This window comes from Alligator mississippiensis, chromosome 11 (assembly GCF_030867095.1).
Source record: "Alligator mississippiensis isolate rAllMis1 chromosome 11, rAllMis1, whole genome shotgun sequence".
Taxonomy (NCBI): Eukaryota; Metazoa; Chordata; order Crocodylia; family Alligatoridae; genus Alligator; species Alligator mississippiensis.
This window is the reverse complement of record NC_081834.1, coordinates 55,519,668-55,535,155: the sequence shown is the minus strand read 5'-3', so window position 1 is coordinate 55,535,155 and position 15,488 is coordinate 55,519,668. Positions and strand designations below refer to the sequence as shown.

Here is a 15,488-nt window from a genome sequence, read left to right as displayed (position 1 = left end):
TCCACCAGCCCACATGATGATCGGGTGCCTCCTGCCTCCAGGCCGCTCAGGATGACCCATCCTCCCTCTCTGTCAGTGCTCTAGTGCCCCATAAGGACCAGCTATCTTCCATTTTGCCCCCTCATTGCCCAGCTCTGGGCCCAAGGACCCTCCTTGCAGGGTTTTCACCCTGGGGTTTGGAGGTCAGGGCTTCTGGCCCCGGTCAGGCCTGCTGGGACAGAAAGCCCCACTGAGCCATGTGTGAGAACCACGTACTGCTCCCGGCTGGGGAGACTCTCCTTTACCCCATGGTTGTTCCTGGATGTCAATGGAGGGGTCAAGATCCATCCCGTCTCCCTCACACTGGTTTCCTCTCACCTGGCCTGCATCCCACTCTGAGCATGCACTGACTCTGCCCCTTCTCCCACAGACTCGCCTGGATTGTCCCATGCTGTATTGCCTCCAGGAAATGAACAGCTGAACTCCTCCCCTCCCCCTGCACCCCTGTCCTCCCCTCCCTCCATCCTCCCCTGCCTGATCTGGGATGGGCCCACAGGATGCCAGCTTTGGTGATTCTGCCTCTCTGAGCATGTAAGTGGTTTCCTGTTCCTTCTAGGTTTCCACAGCATTTTCTTTTGTCTTGTTGTCTTGGGCCTGCACCCTCCAACTGAGGGGCCATCATGGCCTTAGGGCTTCTTCAGGCTATAAGAAGCCATGTCCTTTGAACATGCCCATAAGCAGGCAGGCTGCAAGTTCACCTGAGCTATAAGGCAAGGAAGATGCACAATTGTGAACAGCAAAGCAAGTGGCATGGTATGAGCCACTGCTACATTGCTCTGATTTTACACCTGTTCAGCTTTTTGGCTTTAAATGGAGTGCCCTTATCATAGAATCATATCATTGAGAATCACAGACTCATAGAAGTCGGGTCGGAAGGGACCTTGTAGGTCTTCAAGTCTGACCCCCTGCCTGGGCAGGAGGAAAACTGGGCTCAACTAACCCCATCCAGGTAGGCATCAAGCAGCTTCTTGAAGACCCCCAGGGTAGGAGCCATCACCACTTCCCTTGGAAGTTGTTTCCAGATCCTAGCCGCACTAACTGTGAAGTAGTTCCTATGGATGTTTAATCTAAACCTACTCTCCAACAACTTGTGACCATTATTCCTTGTTATCCCGGGGGGCACTAGGGGAAACAAGGTCTCCCCCAAACCCTTCTGGTCCCCCCTAGTGAGTTTATAGACGGTCACCATGTCCCCCCTCAGCCTTCTCTTGTGAAGGCTGAACAGGTTCAGGTCCCATAGCCTCTCATTGTAGGGTCTGCCCTGCTGTCCCCAGATCATGCGGGTGGCCCTCCTCTGGACCCTCTCAATGTTGTCCACATCCCTCTTGAAGTGGAGTGCACATTGCATAATAATACAGTTTAGAAGTGTGTGTTACAGAGTTATATGGAACAGATGTGTGTAGTGTGTGTTGCAGAAAAATGATAGAGACCAGAAGTGTGTTTGTGTGTTACACAGAAATGATAAAGAGCAGAAGTGTGTTTGTGTATGTGCTACAGAATGATAGAGCAGACGTGTGTGTCTTTGTGTTGCAGCATAATGATACAGAGCAGAAGTTTGTAGTTGTGTGTGTGTGATGGAATAATGTTATAGAGCATAAGTGTGTGTGTGTTGCAGAATAATGATGCAGAGCAGAAGTGTCTGTGTGTGTTACGGAATGATAGAGAGCAGACGTGTGTGTGTGTGTGTGTGTGTGCATGTGTGTGTGTTGCAGAATAATAATACAGAAGTGTGTGTGTGTGTGTGTGTGTATTGCAGAATAATAATACAGAGCAGCAGTGTGTGTGTGTTACACAATAATGATAAGGAGCCGAAGTGTGTGTCTCTGTGTGTGTTTCACAATAATGATGAGCACAAGTGTGTGTGTGTTACACAATGATACAGAGCAGAAATGTATGCATATTACACAATAAGGATACAGAACAGAAGTGCGTGTGTTTGCATGTGTTTGTGTTACAGAATAATAATAAGCAGAACTGTGTGCGTGTGTTGCAGAATAACGATACACAGCATGAGGGTGTGTGCATGTGTGTGTTACAGAATGGTACAAAGCAGATGTGTGTCTCTGTGAGCTGCAGAATAATAATACAGAACACAAGTGTATTTGTGTGGTGGGAGAAAACTCCCTGGGGTTTATTGTTTAGCTGCATAGGGATTAGACAACACGGGTAAAGTTTACTGCAGTACATTTGCTCGAGCAATGACCATTAAGCTAGCAAAGAGGTAAAATGGCCCCCCTAAAGGGTGTGATGAAGCACCCCTGGACTTTCACTTAATTTTAACCAGGGAACAGCTTTGTATGTTTTGAAAAAGTATTTTATCTAACCAAGGGCATAGAGTAGGTTGTTTAGGCTGGGGGAGATTGCTTGTTGCGTAGTTGCTGATTGCTGGCCTCACTAGAAGGAAAGCTGTATCAGCAAAGTTCCGGAGCTGGAAGGGGGTTACTTGGGGGGGAGCTGGAAGGGGGGTTACTTGCTGGGCTTGCTATACCTTTCATCACATCAGCAAGTTTAACCTGTTACGTAGCTATATAAGGCAGACGCCCACTGGGGTGTGGGTGCTTGCTTTGCGAACGATTGCCAAGCACCACTTTCTGCGCAGAAATAAAGATTAAGTTGGATCCTTCACCCCTGTGTGTTTATTGGCACAAGTGCACCGGGCACGAACTCACTGTCCTTTGGGGACAACAGGTGGGGTGATCTTTTATACTTTTTACAACAAGGCAAGACTACAGGGTTAACAAAAGTAATACTTGGGCGGTGCTTCATAGATCTTTATAACAGTATATTTCTATTAAGCTGAATTGGTACTTTTTAAAAGCTAAAAGTTAAGTAACAGTAACAGTAACATTATGATAGGTTAGCAAGAACTTGCAGTGGTAGATACTTCTTAAAGACACGATCACTGTACTTAGAACAATGGCTTCTTTGTCTTATCTTGTTCCTTGCTGTAGCTGATTTTACAGCACACAGACACAGATTCACTTGCTGCATTTTACTCAGAAAATGCTTAACACAGTTAAAATGATTACTTGACACAAGCAAAGGCTTAGCTATCATTCTGCCTTGTGGTCAGCGGCATTGCTAGGCCACAGGTCATGCCTTGTATTCAGCTGCAAAGCTAATACTTCTTAATAATCTAAATTATTGTTAACCTAACAGTATGCTATCAGAAAACTATTCTATTTCAGGGTAATAACAAACATGCTCACCACATTTGTGTTTTATAGAAAAATGATATAGAGCAGCAGGCTGTGTGTGTGTTTTACACATTAATGATACAGAGCAGAAGTGTGTGTGTGTGTGTGTGTGTGCGCGCGCGCGTGTGTGAGTATGAAATTTAATCCCAGGCTGGTTTCAGTGATCTAAAAGGCCTGATGTGTCAGCCCCAGCAGGCAGAGCATGGTGCTGGCACCTGCTGCCTCTCCTGCTCGCACATGCAGGCGGGTGCTGTGGGGCTGGTTTTTGTGCCGCTCTCGTGGTTTCCATTCCCCGTGTGTCTGGCACAACAATACCGGACCATGTCTGCAGGCCGGAGCCCGGTCGGGTGTGGGTGACTTGGCTGCTGGAGGTGTCTGTGCTGATGTGGAGGCAGCGTTTGAGAGTGCTGTTATGAGCAGTGCATCCATCACTCCAGATACCTCCAAGCCACTCCAGCTCTTCCCCTGCCGCCTGGGGCACCCAGTGCATATCCTGGGTAGTGAGAGAGAAAGCAGACACAGCAAAGATCACGCTGAGAGTCTCTGTGGGCTTCACCACCCCTGGGCCGGACTCCTTCAGCGTGCCCTGGGACGGGACAGCTAATGGAGAAATGCACACCGTGTTAGCTAATGCACCCTCCCTCCCTGCTTCTGCATCCCCCTGCTCCCCATGGCAGAAGGCGCTCACCCAAGGGGGCTGCCAGCAGGGCCAGCAAAGCCAGTGTTGGCATCAGGGTTGTTCTGGTTAATGCCCAGGGTCCCCAGCAGGTGGAAGGGGCAGGTTTGGGGAGACACGGAGGCACCCCGAGCAGGGCTGGTGCTAATTGAGGCCAAGCCTTCCCCTCCCCCTCCACCAACAGCTTGTTCGTGTCAGGGGGCCCCAAAACTATCTTTTGCAGGGGGCCCCAAAAAATTGTGGGCTGGCCCTGTGTCATCTAGTGCACAGTAAAGCATCACTATTTAACCATGCACTAGGCTATTGTGCAATAAAAGAGGCTAATGATAGTAGATTAACTGCACATTAGCTACTGCACAGTAGTGTACATGTAGATGCTGGCTGAAACCAGTTTGGGTCCTGATCCCCACGTGGCTGGGAGGAGCACTCCCGTCTGGTGGGGGCAGCCATATGGGAATGAGGAGAGTCACAATCCTCATGTGGCTGCCAGACAGAGTTGTTGCTGGGCAGGGACACCTCTCCTGGCCACTTGGGGATTGGGACCCTCCCAATCCCCATATGGCTGCCAGGCAGCATCCCCACGGGGACACCTTTCCCAGCCACATGGGGATTGGGTCTAATCCCCATGTGTCTGGGATGCAGCAGTGTCAGCTGCTGGGACAGCTCTCCCCACACCATGTGGGGATTGGGACCAGCACGCTGCCCCTTGCCAGATGTGGGATGGCACCCAGGGGAGCCTGGAGCTCCCCCTGGCTACTGCAACGGGGCAAAACAGGTCAGTAGGGCAGGAACGTCCCTGGTCTCACCTGCCTCCATTGAGAGCAAATTTTCTGCCAAGTCAGCACATGTGTAGACCCTTTCTGGGACAGCAATTTACGGCTCCTTTTTTAACATGCAGTAACCTTACTGTGCATTGATAGCACACGTAGAAGTGTCCTCTCCCATCAGTACACTTGATCCAATAAAAAATAACACTACAAAAACCAACCAACCAACAAAAAAAACCCAGGAAAGCCTTGCTTCTTGCTTATTTCCTGGATCATTGCAGCTACACCAAGGTCCAAACCTACTCAGTCTTATGTGAGGTGACAGCATGCTACAAAAGTAGGCATATTCATGGATTTTTAGGACTTGAGCAGTGTGGACTAGAAACTCAGGTGCATTAAGGTACTTGGACATCCTAGGCATACTTCGAATCTGGCACAGGGTGCCATGCTTAAAATCATTCAGAGCTCCCCACCTATTGTGATGGACAGTTGGCAGGAGCAGCCTCCCTCACTTTATTTCCTCGGGAGTGTGTGACATGAAGAGGAAGACTCCTATTTCTGAGTGTCCTCAACCATCCTGTTGTTTTTCCCACTTTGCTGTTCCCCCTCCTTTCCTTTCTGCCAGGCACAGGGGACAACTTATATCTGTATTCTCTCTCTCCATCCCAGCAGGTGATGAGCCAGTGAATGAGAATGAGGACAGTCCACAGATGGCTAATTCTGAGTGAATGGAACTGCATGGGATTTTCCCAAAGCCTTGAGCAAGAAAATACCTGAGAGAGTCAGTAAGGGTATCTACACATACGCTTTACACTACACTTACAGTTGACTAATTAGCTCTGCAGTAAAGCATCATCATCATCATATATGCAGCACTGTTAGGCTGGAGTAAACTAATTCACTCTGCCATAGGATAGTACTGCCTGACACAAGTACTATCCTAGGATGGAGTTATTTCCTCTGTTGCAATGCACATGTAGACAGTGACTGGGGCTGCCTGTGTCCTGAGGGTGCTACAGTGTGACCTGAGAGGGCAGGAGGCTAAAGAGAGACTGAGAGGAAATCAGTGATCCTAAGGGATTACTGCAGTGGAGGAACTGGCTTATTGAACCTTGTCCTTGTAGTCCCTTACACCACTGAGATGTATCTATAGGAATCGAATCTGCTTCAGTCCTGCTCCAACAGTGCTGAGTTCAGGACCCAGCAAGAGCGGGTCTGTGGTCCATTGCCTTGTGACTCCTTTCTGGGGACCCCATAGGAAAAAAACAGTTCAGGGTACTTGGCCTGCTATGAAAAGGAGAACTATGTTCTCTCTACTGGCTATCAGAGGGAGAAAGAGAGGTGACACTTTTTTTCCAAAAGGTATTTAAGGGATTAAAAATGCATATAGGGGTCTAGTGATGCCTCAGCTAGTAGTGGGATAAACACCTAAGTACCATGGAAATCTAAACCTTTAAGTGCCCTAAATAAGTTACCCTTGAAAAACCTGGCCTTCAGCACAGATCAGGGAAGGAGTCGTTCGTGCTGCTGCCACCCAGTTCCTCTGCCCTGTCTCCCAAGAGGCACCAGCGGCAGCAATGCTCATAGAGCCAATGCAGATTAAAAGGGAGACAAAAAATAGTCCAGCAAACATGCAGGAAACACCCAGCAGTTTACAAAAAGCTTTAGTGTATTTCTGGGAATAGGAAATGAAACTTGTTACTCAACTGCTCAGCTGAGCTGCTACTCAGAAGGCTCCATGGCTGCTGCCGATCCAGCACAGGCTTTTGAGGATGAAGCTTCTTGCTCTGTCTGCCTGAAATATTTTGAGGATCCAGTTACTCTGGACTGTGGGGACAATTTCTGCAGAGCCTGCATCACCCAGTGCTGGGAGGGGTTTGATGCAGAAGTTTCCTGCCCTCAATGCAGAGAGAGCTTTCCCCAGAAGAATTTCAGACCGAACAGACAGCTGGGAAATCTCCTGGAGTTGCTCCAAAACTTCAGGGGAGAGATAGAGCCGGAGCAGAGAGCAGACAAGGTTTGCCAAAAGCACCAGGAGCCTCTGAAGCTCTTCTGTGAAGATGACCAAACCCTCATGTGTCTGGTTTGTGTTGGATCTGCACATGAGGATCACTCTGTGGTGCCTATGGAGGAGGCTGCCCAGGAATACAAGGTAGGAGAGGATTTGACCAGAGCAAGGGATTGCAGGGGCGGGCAATTATTTTGGGTGGAGGGCCACTTACTGAGTTTTGGCAAGCCATCGAAAGCCACATGACAGGCAGCCAGGGACAAATATATATTAATTTTCTAAATTTTTTAAGGGCCCTGTGAGCCAGATAAAATGGCCTGGTGGGCTGCATTTGGCTCGCAGGCCGCATTTTGCCCATCCCTGGATTAAAGTGGGTTTCAGGGTTGCTTGCTACAAGCAGAACAGATCCTTTTGATTCCCCATTTTGTGGTGTTTAGGACCAACAACTGCCCAGAAGCTGCTTGTTTCCTACTGGCGAGGGGAGCATTTTCCAGGGAAATTGGCACTTGAGACCCTAGTGATGTGTGTGATGTTTTCCTGCTGTGTTTAAACAATGCACTTCAGGCCCAAGCTGGAGGGCACATCTGGGTTGGGGGGGGCAAAGGGGAGGAGAAGCAAAGCCCCATGGACATTTATCTTCCAATTCTTTCAGGAGCAAATCTGGAGACACCTGGATGTTTTGGAGGAGGAAAAAGAAGAGATTCTAGCTCTTATAGCCCAAGAGGATGAGCAAAGCCAGGAACTGCTGGTAAGTGCCATGGGTCTGGTTCTAGGCCTGATCCACTGAGGGCAGGTATGCTGCAGTAAGAGGAAGGATGATTTACTAGTTTGGATATTAAATTTGGATTGTCAAGATCTAGATTCAGTTCTCAGCTCTGCCACAGACTTCCTGTGTGGTGTCGGGCAGGTGACGCGGTGCTTCAGTTTCCCCATTGGCAGCAAGAGGTAATAGAAATTCGCAGCTGGCAGGAGTGGGGTCAAAGTGGTGACACGGGGGAGAGGAGAACTGGGAGGCAGCACTCCTTCCCCAGCTCTGGGAGGAGAGAGTTGCCTACTGGTTAGAGTAGGTTTTGGAATCAGGACTCCTGGGCTGTGTCCTGGCCTCTGGGAGGACTGTGGGGCCTAGTATTAGAGCAAGGAGGCTGGGAGTCCATATTCCTGGGCTCTCCCTAGTTTCCTGGTGTGAGTACATGGGAGAGGGGAGGGGAAGAGAATTCAGATTCCTGGATTTTTATTTTCAGTTCAGAGATGGGACTGTAATTTAGTGGTTAAACTAGCTATACAAGGAAGTTAGGCTTCTGGGTTGTATTCTTTGCTGTGGGAGGGGATGGCTTTTATTCAAACTAGACGACTGAATAGGTAGGATAGCATCAGTGGTGCAATGTGCCCATATTGGCCATAAGGTTTCGAGTACCATTGCATGCAGTACCTACACTAATGATCTAATACCACTGCGGTACACCTGGATCCCTATCCCTCACAGCACTGTTACAAAAAACCCAGCACTGTTTGGTCTTTTGAGAGAAGACTACAGCCTGTCTATTCTCTGCAGGCTTAGACATTGAATTCAAAGACAGTTACAATTCCCTTCCCGATTACCCTTTCTATATAGCAAGTCAAGATACAATCACATTTTCCAGTGCTCCTCCATTCCCCCTTAGCAGGTAAGCTACTTCTGCCACCCAAGTCAGATAAAGAGGCAAGACAGATCTATAACCCAATCTTTTCTTGACAACACCCTGAAAACATTAGAATAAGCACTTGTCTCTATGCCTATCTAGCTACCTGCAATAGCATAATACAGATTTTCACTTATACTGGCTGAGGAGAGACACAGGAGAGAGGAAGAAGGTGGGATGCAGGCTGGCAGCAGGTTGCTTTGAATTTGCTGAGGTCTTCCCCAAATTCTCTGTTTATACCCAGTACTTATATATGGGTTATTTAAATACATAGAATCATAGATGTCGGGTCGGAAGGGACCTTGTAGATCTTCAAGTCCGACCCCCTGCCTGGGCAGGAGGAAAACTGGGCTCAAATGACCCCAGCCAGGTAGGCATCGAGCTGCTTCTTAAAGACCCCCAGGGTAGGAGCCAGCACCACTTCCCTTGGAAGTCGGTTCCAGATCCTGGCCGCCCTGACTGTGAAGTAGTTCTTACGGATGTCTAATCTAAACCTACTCTCCAACAACTTGTGGCCATTATTCCTTGTTATCCCAGGGGACGCTAGGGGAAACAAGGTCTCCTCCAAACCCTTTTGGTCCTCCCTAGTGAGTTTATAGATGGTCACCACGTCCCCCCTCAGCCTTCTCTTGTGAAGGCTGAACAGGTTCAGGTCCCGTAGCCTCTCATTGTAGGGTCTGCCCTGCTGTCCCCGGATCATGTGGGTGGCCTTCCTCTGGACCCTCTCAATGTTGTCCACATCCCTCTTGAAGTGGGGTGTCCAGAACTGGACACAGTACTCCAGCTGTGGCCTGACCAGTGTCACATAGCAGGGGAGGATCACCTCCTTGGACCTACTTGAGATGCACCTGTGGATGCACGTTAGGGTCCGGTTAGCCTTGCCGACCGTGACCTCGCATTGTCAGCCCATGTTCATCTTGGGATCAGTGATGACTCCAAGATCCCTTTCTGCCTCCGTGCTCTCAAGGGAGTTTCCCATCTTATACGTGTGCTGCTGGTTACTACTGCCCAAGTGCAGCACCCTGCACTTGTCAGTATTGAAACGCATCCTGTTTTTGTTAGCCCACCCCTGCAACCTATCCAGGTCTTGCTGCAGTCTTTCCCTCCCTACTAGCGTGCCCACCTCACCCCAAATTTTGGTATCATCAGCAAATTTGAACAGGTTGCTTTTCACCCCGTCGTCCAAATCGCTAATAAAGAAATTGAACAGCACGGGCCCAAGGACCGAGCCCTGGGGGACTCCACTGCCCACTTCCCCCAGAGAATATGACCCGTCCACCACCACCCTCTGAGTCATATTCTCATTGACATTATTCAGATTGATTTATTTTACTGAGACTTTGGAAATTGGATTGAACCAGTTTTCCTGTGGACTTGAAAGACACCAGTTAAATGGGGCTTGTGTCCTTGTGAAAAGTACAGTTCTGGGAAGTACAGCTTCTTATCTCTTTCCTTCACCATCTGGGAATGCTCCTTACCATGTTCTCTTTACTTTGCTGAGCAGGCCAGTTATAATGCACAACGGGTTAACAGAGACACATTATTATTGCAATAGGGTTCTAGCTGACTACTTACAAATCAATGGCTATCAAATGGCAGAACAAAACTCCAACAAGCAGGCATTCATTCCTGGCCTAGTCTGATATTAATGACTTGATAAACAGATTCTTATTCTACTTTCCCAGGCTACTATTTAGGATTTTTTTTAATTTATCCATGTTCCAAGCCAAAATAGCCAAATCCAATTCCAAATCCATGAGGCAGTCCAGAACCATAAGTGGCCCTATGACTGGAAAACGTCCTCCAGCCACTCCTGGGGCTTCAGATGTTTCCAAATCCTTTGGGAGGGATCCTACTTGCCGGCCCAAGCCCTGGGGTGTGGGGTTCAGGTGCCCCCGAGTTTTCTTGCCCTTAGCCATAAGGCCCTCGGAGCAAGCTAGGACAGAGACTCTCATTTCCATAAAGTGGGCTTAAAGCCGCTGCACCTCAGCGGGTACTGAACCACACCAGAAGAGCAGTTCTCTCCGGGTGCACTTTAGGAAAACTGCCTTCATGGACAGATACGTGGTATTTCACCTGCCAGGTTAAGAACAGGCACTGTGCTTGACCTGAGCCTTCCAGAGGCATATCATTCATAACTCAGATTTTTGCTAGGTCCATAGTCCGCACTAGTCAGTCTCTGTCAGTCACTGACCATGAACGAAGCATGCCCCTGAGGCTGGGGGGGCACGGTGACCACCCGCAGGCGGCGGTGGTGGTGGCAAGGGGGGAGCTCCCGCAGGTGGCCACAGCAGTGTTGGCGACAGCGGGATGGTGGCACGTGCCGACTAGCGGTTAGCAATTACCTGCAGATGCCACCAGCAGTGTCAGCGGTGGTCAGTGATGCTCTACAACTGCCCACAGACGCCTCTGGCAGCAAGGCGGGGAGGGTGGCAAGCAACGGTGGTGATGGCCAATCGCAGGGGGTACACTGCCAATTTTAGGGGGTGCACGTGCACCCATGTGCACCCCCTACGTGTCACCAATGTCACTGACCATGTCTACAGCCTACAGTACCAGAAACAGTTCCCTGCAGCTATGGCTTATGGGAGGATTTGGGGGAGCCAGGGATATGGAAGGAGAAATTTTAACAACTTTTTGTCTGTTATCTGCCAGGTTAAATGAGGTGTCAGTGCAGCTAAAGTTTTGAACATTTTGAATTAAACCCCTCCTTCTCTTCTAGACTCAGTGTTAGACAGTGATGAGGTTATCTAGTTGTGCACAGTCTTCCAGGAGAGGTAAGAAAAACATTTCTAATGTCAAGAAATAGAAAAAAAAATGTACTAATTATAAAGTTTTAGGTCTTCTTTATAAAACATATAGTAGCTTACAGATTTTTCTTCTTTGAAAACTACCTTTAAAGTGACACGTTCCATGATTTCATCCATGTTTCTGGCCCTTCCGTGTCCCTTCTAGAAGCAAACAGAGATTGAGAAAGAGAAGATGCAATTTCAATTTGAGCGACTGCACCGGTTCTTGGAAAAACAAGAGCGTCTCTTTCTGGCTTGGTTGGAAGAGCTGGAGAGAGACATAGAGACCAGGAAGGATGAAAGTATCACACAGCTCTCAGAGAAGCTTTCCTGTCTTGATGCTCTGCTCAGAGAACTGGAGGAGAAATGTGAGGAGCCAGCAATGGGATTTCTGGAGGTGAGACTGCATGAGCAGCCCCCAGAGCCCTGCACAGTCACTGGCCACAGCTGACCTCCATGCCTACGTTGCCATTTGCTCTTTGTGGGGAAGAAAAATCTCTTGATCTGACTTGAATAGGAGAAAACTCCCTCCTTCCCCACCCAGCTGCAAAGGCTTTATTCCTGGTTTCATCCAGTCATTGACAGGAGCTGAAAGATTTAGATCTTGAAGCCTCCTGTAGGACGTGAAGTGACCGAGGGAACTGGGGCTGTTTTGGGGCATGACCTAATGGAGTCCATCCAAAGCAGGAAGGTCCCAGGCGTAGGCCACACATGACTTAACTCCTTCTTTCTTTCTCCAATCTAGGATGCCAGAAGCACCTTGAACAGGTATGTGGCTTCTCATGCCCTGACTCCTGAAGCTGAGAAGGGGTTTGGGCACCAGGTGAAGGACACACCTTCCTGGAGCGAGCCTGGGGAGGACGGGCATGAGAGTGTCTTTCCCTGAAGCTCCCAGTCCCACCCCATGCCCACAATCCTGAGACTTCTGACATTTCCCCTTGCCCGCCCAGAGGGGGAAGGGAGTCACCTGCGGGTGGGAACTGACTGTCAGCCCAGCTTTTTGGCTGATGCCTTAGGTTGAATAGTCAAGAGATGGATAAGTCTGTGTCTCTTTCCAGATGTGAGACAGAGAGAGCCTGGCCCCCAGCACTTTCTTGTCCTGAAACAAACTGGAGGATTTGGTTATTTTCTCAAAATATTACTTTTCTACAGGAGGCTCTGGAGAAACTGCAAGGTAATATGGAAACGGAGAGCTTAAAGAGGAGTGTGAGTGTCTGTGCAGGTGCTGTTCTCATGATGATTGCACTGAAGCTGGATGCTAATTCACAATAGGGTGAATGAGTGAGAAATTGTCCCTAGGGAAGCTGCTCCTGATTTTTATACCGGCACCAGTGAAATAGAAAATCAGCTCTGGTGACTCCATTGGAATTAGTCAATTTACACTGGGCTGAGAGAGAAAGCACATGTTGGGAGTGGGGAGGGGGAAACAAGATGGGCGCAGAACTCCAGCAGAGGGTTTAAGGCATCTCACTTCAGGTCCAGTAGTATGAGTTTGAATCGTCCATTGGAGCCATGCCAATGCCAGCTGTATATGTTTACTCGGGCATTTTGGTCTGGGGAGTTAAAGGTTAAATGCCCAGAAGGCTCCACACATCACTTCCTTGTGTTTGCTGACTATGGAAACCATGAAAAGCCCAGTGAGCCACGAGGCTTAGGCATGCCTTTAATCTATTTATTCCTGTGAGAGAGAGAGTGGCAACAGCTTCAGAGACTCCAGGGAGATTACTCTCCATTTACATTGGGATGGGCATGATGGGAATCCATCCTGGTGTCTTCTGTGGAGTTAAAACTAGTTCACACTTAGGGGGCACATGTACATGTGTGATTAATACGTATGCATAAACTCCAGAACTAATTGCTCCGGAGTTTATTCATGCACAGCATGTTGAGGTGGGCCAGAGCAGCCCAGGCTGGCGGGGGGCCCAGGGGTCAGGCTGCCAGCTGGGGCTGGTCTGACCAGGCTCCATGTGCTGCAGAGGGGCTGGTCAGCAGGCAGCCCCTACGCTGAAGCACCCTCATCCCCCAGCCAGCCCCATCACTGCCTACATATGTGCTGTAGCACACAAAGCAATGCTGCCACAGGGTACTGCTTGTGTTTAGCTGGACTACCCTGCGGTGGCATTTATTATCTACTGCAACCTAATAAGGTCACGTGCGTAAATGGTGACATTTTCATTGCAGAGCTAATTAGCTCTACAGCAAACATCTTGTGTAGACGTGCCTAGGGGATAGAACGAGAATGGATCCCAGGGTCTGTCTTTCTAGTACAAAGGTGATAGAAGAAAGCAGTCCTAAATGTTTTCTAATTCATACACTGCAGAGCACTATGTTGCTAAGATTATCTCTGGGTTTTTAGTGTCATTACTTCACCTGTCCAGACCCTCATTTCTTTCTTGGTATTCAAGTCTGAGAGTAACCACCATGATCTGATCTCTGCTGTGTGTTTTTTCTTCTTTTAGTGTGCTTATTGCCTGACCCAAAGGTGGACAGAGGTAAATATTCGGGGGTTTGTGGGGAGGGTGGACAATACAATGCATAGTTTCCTGAAGCAGGAGAAAATAGTTGTTTGGGGCCACTCAAAGCAACAGGAATCAAACTGGGGGAATCACTGCTAAAAAAGTAGCCCACCTATGCTGGAGATGCTTGATAGAAAGACAAGGAAGTTATTACTCACTATTGCAGTGGTCTCAATTCCTGGTATTTTATTGCAAGGCTTGTGACTACTTGCAGTCCCTTTGGTAGGAGAGCACACATAACACCAGCAGACTCTCCTTGTGCCTGAAGAAGGGTGTTTGTGCTCAAAAGCTTACTAATAACAATTTTCTCCAAGGATTTAGTGGGTCTTATAAAAGATACCATATCTACCCAAAGAACCTTGTCTGCCTTTTGGTTGGCAAAACACTTAGTTGAAAGAATCTTGTTTTCAGTTGACAGTAAATTCCTTGTTCTTGTGATTATAGTGGAAAAGCAGAAAGCCTGTCCCCATGGATTTCTCCATTCTGAGCCACAAGAAATGCAAATAGGAAGAAACTAAGATGTATTTAAAAAAATGCTTTATGATTGTTTAAGCAAATCTGATATTTGGGAGGGGGCTGGCACTGTGATACCATGATGATCAATTGGGACTATTTTATGAGTTACCAGGTGAGCCTGGTCAGCAAACGTCTGTACTCAAGTGATGAAGGGTGAGGAGTTTTTCTTTCCCTGTGATTTGATGGGCGGACCAGAAATGGGTGAGATGAAAACTTAAAAATACCCATTGATCCAATGCACAAGGCAATAAGGGGCAGACGGCCCCAAAATGGCCAGAATATTTTGAATGGAGAGAGGACATGATGTGCCAGATCATCCCAATCCCTGTCCCTCCCTCAGGCCAAGCTCTGCCTCTGGTTCTTATATTCTGTTTTTCCCTGTCTCCAGTGAGCGTGACTCTGGATCCCGACACAGCGTTTTCTTGGCTCCGTCTGTCTCCAGATCGAACAAGTGTAAACTGGGGAGTCACACAGCAGGAGGTGCCTGACAGCCCTGAGAGATTTGATGCTGCGCCTTGCGTGCTGGGCTGCGAAGGCTTCACTTCGGGGAGACACTATTGGGAGGTGGAAGTTGGGGAAGAGGCAGTCTGGGTTCTGGGAGTAGCAAAGGAATCTGTGAAGAAAAAAGGGGGGAGCAGGACTGCAGCCAAGCAGGGCATCTGGGCTGTGCGGAAATACTGGGAGAAATACCAGGCTCTCACTTCTCCTGAAACCACTCTGCACGTGCGTGGGATTCCCACAAGGATTCGGATTTATTTGGACTATGAAAGGGGATTGGTGGCGTTTTACGATGCTGGTAACAAAGCCCCGATCTTCACTTTTCCACCAGGATCTTTCACCGGGGAGACAATCCGACCTTTCTTTGAACTCTTGAGTACAAACTCCCAAGTAATATTGTCACCCTAAGGGACAGGATAAGCCATCTTCCCGATCGGCGGTCAGCCTTAGCCCTTTAGACTCTCACTCTTCAGAGGGAGGAGGAGGAGGTGGAAGAAAGAGCTTCACAGCTCCAGATTTTCTCCAGCCTGTTTGTCTCTTTGGACTCTTCCCTTTGTTCCAGTTGCTCAACTATATTAAAAGAAGCTAAAACTGCATGCATGGCATTTTTATTAATAATAGATGGGCACCCTCTATTATTAATACACGGCACCCTCTGACTTCTGCTGGTGCTTCAGCTAGGCAGCACTTCTGCAGAACGAGGTACTAGCTAATTCTGCAGAACATGTGCTTTCATGTGTAGCTTTTTGGTACAAAGGGCTGGGCTGAAATATTTCTGCTTCTTAGCTCTTCTATGTCTGCTT

The 15,488-nt window shown here is 48.5% G+C and overlaps 1 protein-coding gene and 1 long non-coding RNA gene across 2 annotated transcripts; one reads left to right on the top strand and one right to left on the bottom strand.

Moving 5' to 3' along the window:
• Window positions 1-2,140: 2,140 nt before the first annotated feature.
• LOC132244128 (uncharacterized) lies at window positions 2,141-6,475 on the bottom strand. Its single transcript, XR_009455726.1, has 2 exons — window positions 6,387-6,475; window positions 2,141-3,729 (listed from the first exon to the last, which is right to left on the bottom strand). It is a non-coding gene; the product is annotated as an uncharacterized LOC132244128 (long non-coding RNA).
• On the top strand, window positions 6,418-15,281 carry LOC132244119 (zinc finger protein RFP-like). Its single transcript, XM_059715130.1, has 7 exons — window positions 6,418-6,831; window positions 7,340-7,435; window positions 11,322-11,552; window positions 11,901-11,923; window positions 12,214-12,329; window positions 13,615-13,647; window positions 14,576-15,281. Exons 1-7 carry the CDS (start codon window positions 6,418-6,420, stop codon window positions 15,091-15,093), a joined length of 1,431 nt encoding a protein of 476 aa, XP_059571113.1. The 3' UTR covers window positions 15,094-15,281.
• Window positions 15,282-15,488: the final 207 nt, after the last annotated feature.